The 8,563-nt window shown below is 38.7% G+C and overlaps 1 protein-coding gene across 2 annotated transcripts in view; it reads right to left on the minus strand.

Moving 5' to 3' along the window:
- The window catches only part of GUCY2C (guanylate cyclase 2C), a 105,022-nt gene that overhangs the window by 45,354 nt on the left and 51,105 nt on the right, over positions 1-8,563 (minus strand). For both annotated transcript variants that reach the window (XM_024733367.1, XM_024733368.1), the window contains 2 exons: positions 6,428-6,560; positions 1,845-1,930 (listed from right to left, as the gene is read on the minus strand). In XM_024733367.1, the coding sequence (XP_024589135.1) occupies positions 1,845-1,930; positions 6,428-6,560 (219 nt within the window). The remainder of the gene's footprint in view (positions 1-1,844; positions 1,931-6,427; positions 6,561-8,563) is intronic.

Consider the following 8,563-nt stretch of genomic DNA (forward strand, 5'->3'; position numbering starts at 1 on the left):
TTTTTGAATCTCTTCTGGCCCTATGCTCTAATGTACTTTCTTAGACACGGCACTCACTAGGTTTCCAAGATAAAAGGTTTCTTTTTCAAGTAATCTGTCAATGGAAATATTAATATATCCTTAAATTACTGCTGCATATATTGAGTCAGTTTTGTAAGAGGCATCTGGAAAATGTTCATCCTTCTAAATTCACCACTGCTCCCGCAAAACATTCTGGACAAAATTTTACATTCTCAAAATTATACTCTTAACTTGAAAACAGAATATAAACTTGCATATACTGAGGATAGAAAATATCCTACATATTAGGGGCTGGTAGATTATATCTCTACTGAGACCTACTCTGGTTATGGAATAACTTATCTATAGCCCTATGTTTTGAGAATTAATCCCTCGTTTCCCCATAGATACATATCATACAGCACAATTGATGGCATTAGATTATCGAAAGGTTCAACTAGACTTGCCTGTGGAGACAGCAAGTGCACAGAACCACATTTTTCATTTTGAAGAGCAATCATAAGGCTGACATAGAATCTCACCGCAGGTATCTGCCTCTCTCCAAGGGAGGCAAAGCCATCATCCCAGGTGCAAATAACTTAGAGGGGCATGTAGTTATCTCAGTAGTTACTACTAGAAACTGAAGTACTGAGCAGATTTCATTTTAAGGTATTCCCATGGTATGATGCCAAATACAGCATTATAGTAAAGGTTCAGTATAAGTAAAACAATGTAACTAAAAACGATGCATTACTTTTCTGAAATGCTGCTACCCCCCGCCCCGAACTTCTAGTTTAACTTTCTCAATCTGAGCATCCTTTCTCTAGCTTTCCACATTTCGCATTATAGTTGTCTTTTACGAAGCTGGGTCAATACATACACTCAATATATGAGTTAGGGATGTCAGAATGCTCATATCGGAAAATTACATGAAAAACTTTTTCTAGTAGATTCCTGGTTATGTCAGGACCTAACTTCTTAAAGAAGAAAAGGTTTCTACCTACCATTTGGTTGGTTAGAACAGTGGCTTCTAGTTCATGATGGGCACAACTCTGGGTGACATAAAGGCAGGTATTTTTGTTTTTACATTAAACACTTAGCAGCTGTCACCTATGTGCCAGATAAGAAGCTAAGCACAGGAGACATGGAGAAATGAGATCCACCCCTTTCTTCAAAGAACCTACTGTGTAGGTGTGTGAATATATCTATCTGTCTATTTATAGATAGATAGATATGTATTATATATAGTGTGTGTGAATATAAAGCACATATGTAGGTGTGTAAATATCTATCTATAGATAGATATGCACTATGTATATATAGTGTGTGAACATAAAGCATAACATTAGAAGGCTGTTTGTATGTGCCAGAGGGATTACACAATTAATGATTTTCATGAGACTTCAGAAGGAGAGAGAAGAGGTAATGCTTCATTCAAATTTTTAGTTGTGGAAATGAATAAACAATTCTTAGGAAAAAACCATCACCTTCTCATTGGTATCCCATCAACAGTCTGGTCTTTATACCAGTGTTTTCTGGGTAGGTATTTTTTATACAGTAAATAGAGTGGATATTCTGAATAAGAAGTTCTATGGGAGAAAATGTTTAAGGAATACGGCCCCAAGGGGGGCATAATCATAAATCTGAAATAAACTAACCTCTAGATTCTAAACATAACTTCTCTAATTCCTTTGCTAGTATTGGGTTGGCCAAAAAGTTTGTTCGGTTTTTCTGTAAGATCTTAGTTACAGAAAACCTTTTGGCCAACCCAATATTTGCCTTCTAGGAGAACCCTCCTCACCTAGTCACTTAACCCCAAGTTGCCAATAAGAAGTCAGACATACTTTGTTGGTGTCCACAGAGGTGTACAGAAGGAACATAGTATTGTCAATATCCCCACAGTCATCCAAAGTCACTGGACCCACACGCCCTAGGGCAAAATCAGAAAGAGTTAGAGGCCATTGTTGACTTCTTGACTGAAAGACCAGTTACGTCCTGACAGAGGGTATAAAATAGATTCAAATTGCTCTATTTTACTGAAAAATTGACCTTAATGATGCAAGCTGAGGGCATCTGGATTGGTTCTTGGCCCTGAGATCTCTGAAGGGTATTTTTATAAGAGATGGTATTTAGTTAGAAGGAAAATTCTTTTTCATTGCATTTAGAATGGTGACACTAAATTTAATCAGTCAGTAGACTTCTCCTGATTATCAGTGACACGTTTTTGTTGAGAGTATTGACTAAACTAGTGGCACAGTGTTTGTCGCTCCATAATCTAACTTAGATTGTAAAAAGGTCAAAATCCCTTCACTACCATGTATGAGCTGCACACATTGAAAAAGTTAAGTTGAAAAAGTTAAGTTATTTGAGTCTCAGTTTTCTCAACTATGAAATGATAGCCATATAGGATGAGCCTATGAAATGGCTGTTTAGGTAAAAGAAAAAAATTGATGAAATATCAGCAATTTCACATGGTTCAACATAACAGCTGATACTTATTTTGTGTTTACTAGACCAGGCGCTGTGCTAAGTGCTTTATATGCATTTATCATTTTATTCTTCCCCAAATACCATGACATAGAAGCTGTTACTATCTCCATTTTATTGATGAGAAGTCTGAGGTCAGAAATATTACTAACTTGTTCCAGGTTATAGGTACAGCTAGCAGGTTCACAGAGGTGCAGGCAAAATGGTGGCAGCCACTGCCGCTGCACCTCCCCCATTGTTGAAGCCCTTCCCCCTCTGCTGATTATGACTGTCAAGGGATGTAAAGGGTTGGTGCTCCCCTCAATCCCCCTTCGTTTTTCTCTTTTTCCCCTTTGAGAGACAGACATTGAAGACTAGAATATCCAAGCAACTGCATATATGGGGGAAATTAGAAAGCTACTACACATGCCCAGGGGAAGGCAGAGGCTCAGAAAAGACCTGAGAAGACCTTAAGTTTACCCCTCAGGCTGATCCTCAGCAGAGACAGTCTACAACAATAAAAACAAAAAGCAAAACCAAAAACCAGCAAACCCTGGGGAATGAGAAAATTCCCCATTCCCCGTGTGATTTCCAGGATTACCGATTATTAGATTCAAATGTCCAGCTTTCAACAAAAAACACAAAGCATACAAAGAAACAGGAAAGTATGGTTCATTCAAAATAAGAAAAAAAAAACCCAATGGAAATTATCCCTGAAAAAGACCTGATGGTGGATCTACTAGAAAAAGGCCTTAAAACAATTGTCTTAAAGATGCTCAAAGAACTAAAGAAAGGCATGGATAAAGTCAAGAAAATGATGTATGAACAAAATGTAAATAGTAATAAAAAGGTAGAAAACCTAAAAGAGAAACCAGAAAGAAATTCTGGAACTGAAAAGTACAGTAACTGAAATAAAAAATTCACTAGAGGGATCAAAGGCATATTTAGGCACGCAGAAGAAAGAATCAGTGAATTTGAATATAGGACAATGGAAATTATCAAATCTGAGGAACAGAAATAAAAAGGATTGAAAAGAAGTGAACAGAGTGTAAGGGACCTGTGGGACACCAGCAAGCAGACCAATACATGCATTGTGGAAGTCCCAGAAGGAGAAGACAGAAAAACAGGTAAAGAGACTATTTAAAAAAATAATGGCTGAAAACTTCCCAAATTTGATGAAACACATGAATATAAACATCCGAGAAGCTCAGTAAATGCCAAGTAGGATGAATTCAAAGAAATCCATGCCAAGGCACATTATAATCAAATTGTCAAAAGCCAAAGACATAGAATTTTGAAAGCAGCAAGAGAGAAGTGATTCATCACATATAAGAGATGTTCAATAAGATTTATAAGCAGATTTCTCATTATAAACTTTGAAGGCCAGAAGGCAGTGGGCTGATATATTCAAAATGCTAAAAGAAAAAACTGTCAATCAAGAATGCTTTATTCAACAAAGCTGTCCTTCAAAGTGAAAGGAAAGTAAGACATTCTAAGATAAAAGTTGAGAGGGTTTGTTACCTACCACTAGACCTGCCCTGCAAGAAATGTTCAAGGGAGTCTGGCAGGTTAAAATGAAAGAACAATAGACAGTAACTTGAAGCCATGTGAGGAAATAAAGATCTCAGTAAAGGTAAATACACAAGCAATTATAAAATCTAGTATTATTGTAAGAACAATGTGTTACTCCACTTTTTGTTTTCTACATGACTTAAGAGATGAACAGGGCTTCCCTGGTGGCGCAGTGGTTAAGAATCCGCCTGCCACTGCAGGGGACATGGGTTTGAGCCCCGGTCCAGGAAGATACCACATACTGCGGAGCAACAAAGTCCGTGCACCACAACTACCGAAACTGCACTCTAGAGCACGCAAGCCACACTACTGAGCCCACGTGCCTAGAGTCTGTGCTCCACAACAAGAGAAGCCACCACAATGAGAAGCCCACACACTGCAACGAAGAGTAGCCCCTGCTCGCCACAACTAGAGAACGCCCGTGCGCAGCAAGAAAGACCCAGCACAGTCAAAAAAAAAAAAAGGAGAGAGAGAAAGATGGACAGTGGAGAGTGGACTCTCCACTTTCACTAATGGATAGAATAACAAGACAGAAGATAAGTAAGGAAACAGAGGACTTGAACAAAATGATAAACCAACTAGATATAAGAGACAAATACAGAACATTCTACCCAAAAACAGAATGCACATTTTTCTTAAGTGCCTGTAGGACATTTTCCAGAACAGACCATACGTTAAGCAACAAATTAAGTCTCAGTAAAATTTAAAAGATAGATATCATACAAAGTATCTTCTCTGACCACAATGAGCTGAAGTTAGAAATCAATAACAGAAGGAAAACTGAAAAATTCGCCAATTTGTGGAAATTAAACAGCACACACTTAAACAATCAACGGATCAAAGAAGAAATTACAAGGGAAAAATTTTAAGACCTAGAGATAGATGAATATAAAAATACAATACACCAAAACTTATGGGGCACACACAGTGAAAGCAGTGCTAAGGGGAAATTTATAACTATAGATGCTTACATTAAAAAACAACAAAGGTCTCAAATCAACACCCTAACTTTACAACTTAAGGAACTAGTTAAAGAAGAACAAATTAAACCCAAAGCTAGCAGAGGAAGGAAGCTGTAAAGATTAGAGCAGAGATAAATGAAATACAGAAGAGAAAATCAATTGAGGAAATCAATTGAAACCAAAAGTTGGTTCTTCAAAAAGTTCAACAAAATTGACAAACCTTTAGCCAGAAAGAATAAGGAAAAAAGGAGAAGACTTGAATTACTAAAATCATAAATGAAAGTGGAGACATTACAACCAATTCTAAGGAAATAAAAAGGAATATAAGGCAGTACCATGAGCAACTGTATGCCAAAAAATTTGATAACCTAGTTGAAATGAACAAGTTTCTAGAAACACAAAACCTACCAAAGTAAAACCATAAAGAAGCAGAAAATCTGAAGAGACCGATAACTAGTAAGGACACTGAATCAGTAGTCAAAAATCTCCAGACCCTCTACCCTGTAAGAAAGGGCCCTGAACCTAATGACTTTACCAGTGAATTCTACCAAACATTAAAAAAATAATTAACACCAATCCTTCTCAAACTTTTCCAAAAAACCTGAAGAGAGAGAAACACTGCCTAACTTATTCTATGAGGCCAGAATTACTCTGATACCAAAGCCAGACAATGACACCAAAAGAAAAGAAAACTACACACCAATATCCCTTATGAACATTGATCTAAAAATCCTCAGCAAAATATTTGTAAACAGAATTCAATAGCATATTCAAAGGAGAATACAACATGACAAAATAAGATTAATTCCTGAAATGCAAGGATGGGTCAACATATAAAAATTAATCAATATAATACACTACAAGAGAATGAAGAAAAAAACCACATGATCATATGAATTGATGCAGAAAAAGCATTTTACAAAATTCAATACTTTCATGATAAAACACTCAACACACTAGGAACAGAAGGAAACTACCTCAACATAATAAAAGCCATATATGAAAAACCCACAGCAAACATCATACTCAATGGTGAAAGGACAGAAAGGGAGATATGGAAGGACGAAAATCAAACTGCAGCTACTTCTCTTCTTGCTGGTCTGTCAGCAGAGTCAGGACATCACTGCCCAAAATGCCCTGTGATGAGCTTGTTCATAAGTACAGGGCCTGAGCTACCTGCTCTTTCTTTGATATCCAAAGATTCTCAAGTTCTGAAGCATAAACTGGGGTCTAGTTATAGATTATAGCATCCCCAAGGTTTATGCAATTATGTTTGCCTCCAATTAAGTTAAAAGGTATTTAGCTGTTGATCCATTTATTGCCACACCCTCTCTTTGCTTCCCAAAGTCTGCCCATAGGGCCCATATTTCATCAGATTCCTCTAGAAACTGTTAGGTAAGTGTTGTTTGCTCCTAGGAAACCGGTACCTTCAAAAGTGACGTTCCTGAAAGCATGAGCAAATTTAGGGGTGGTAACTTCTTCTCCATTTTCAAGAAATATCTTCAACATGTGTCCAAAGAGCAAGACTCCATCAAAGTAGGCAGCAGCAAAAGCATTTGTCTGAATGAGAAAGGAAAATCTTAAAATGAGTTCCAAGAAAAAAAAAAAAGATTCTTGTCTTGAACCTGGAGAAAAACATTCTTGGGGTCAGCAGGGTAACTGGAAAGGTAAAGGAATATTAGGGGAATTGTAGGGGTGGTATTAAAGGAAGTTTTGGAAAAACTTTTCTTGGACCAGGGCTCTTTATCATCCCCACGTGACAATTCTGTCTTCTCTTGGGATCAATAAACTGCATACCCTGCCTTTAGGGAAGTATCTAAAAGCAGCTGTGCTTCCTTCTTCCCATGATGAGAAAATATTTTACTTCGACCAGGAAGGACAACATACAGCATTTTCGATTCCTGTAAGGTTTTATACAGAAATAACGCTTTCATTTAAGAGGAAAAGAGAACAGCAACAAAAACAACCTCACTGCCTTTGAGTATCCTGATGGGGTGGGAAGAGTTTTGATTGGGTGATACCATTGAATTTGCTTTGGAGATAGTCCTGATTGGGTGTTAGTTCAAGCCACAAAGGTCTGCCCTGGGGAACATAAGAAGGGGGTCAGAACTCGTCTGCCTTTGCAACAGTTGTGTGGTTGTCTTCACAGAGATGGGCTATGGATGAAAAGTTCTGTGCCCCCCCGAGACCACGCGAGTTCTGTCGGCTCAGACACTTTGGAACTCCCACCTGTGAAGAATCAGACTTTTGCCAGAGCCTAGAAGCTGTGCAAATGATATGTGAATACTACTAGACCCAGAAGTATATTTGCTAGAAAATATAAAAAGGAAAAACTAAAACACTTCTCATTGGTTTCAGTGTCTTTTGCTGAAATCATCCTTTCATGACATGAAAAGAATCAGTTAAGACCCAGCCCCCAAAGGGGTTGCAGCCCCTAATTTTGGCAGGGTTGCAAAACACAGGGCTTAGAACTGCTAGTCTAGGCAAAACTGTGATTCTCTCAAAGGTCCCCAACTTTCCTCACTGCTCGTTGGGCCTTGTCATCCCAAAGTTGTTCAGGGTCCTCAGGACAGTCTGCCCCTCCACTTCCCTCTCCAAACCTGCTCTCAACTGTGTCTGAGGGCAGAAAACATCCGATGAATTTAGTCACGTTAAGGTGCAGTGACTGATAAAACCCAAAGTGGTATTAGAGGCAGGGGTCTTGCATTTAATTGAGACATTAATGATTTTTTAAAATATATTTTTTAAATTTCTTTACTTTCTTCCACTGTGTCTGGTCTTCTTTGCGGCATGTGGGCTTCTCTCTAGTTGTGGCGTTCAGGCTTTTTCTCTCTAGTTGTGGCGTGTGGGCTCCAGAGCACATGGGCTCTGTCTGCAGTTTTTGTGGCACGTGGGCACACAGACTCTCTAGTTGAGGCATGTGAGCTCAGTAGTTGTGGCGCGTGGGCTTAGTTGCCCCGCGGCATGTGGGATCACAGTTCCCTGACCAGGGATCAAACCCGCGTCCCCAGCATTGGAAGGCGGATTCTTTACCACTGGACCACCAGGGAAGTCCTGAGACATTAATGATTTAATGTCCAATTGGAGGTTCTTTTTCTGGGACAAATGCTAAACCAGATGGGATGCTGCGATGAGAGGAATAAACCAGGCCTCGCCTGGACAAATCTGAACAATGGCCAACCTAATTTAAAAAAAAAAGGACAATGTCTTAACCTAGGAATATATATCTCTAGAGGTAGAACTGTGATATCAGGGCCAGCAGAAAGTTGCTTTAAGATGTAGGGGACTTCATTTATCTTTCATTGTTTAAATTCTACCTCCCCTACGTTAGCAGGGCTTCTTCTGATCTTCCCACACTGTCATTTCTGTTCTGATGTTACAGCAGTGTGCACTGTGGTGTTGATCTAGAGCCTAGCACAGTGACCTATAGTAACAGTTTTAGTAGCAGGAATCCTGCTATTGGCCTCAGTTAACATTTGTTGAGTGAATTGGAACAAGTGAAAAAAACAAATTGCTCATTTTAGAATTTGGGTCCCAAATGGAACAATGATACTTTACCCTTC

This window comes from Neophocaena asiaeorientalis, unplaced genomic scaffold, assembly GCF_003031525.2.
Source record: "Neophocaena asiaeorientalis asiaeorientalis breed wild unplaced genomic scaffold, Neophocaena_asiaeorientalis_V1.1 scaffold150, whole genome shotgun sequence".
Taxonomy (NCBI): domain Eukaryota; kingdom Metazoa; phylum Chordata; class Mammalia; order Artiodactyla; family Phocoenidae; genus Neophocaena; species Neophocaena asiaeorientalis.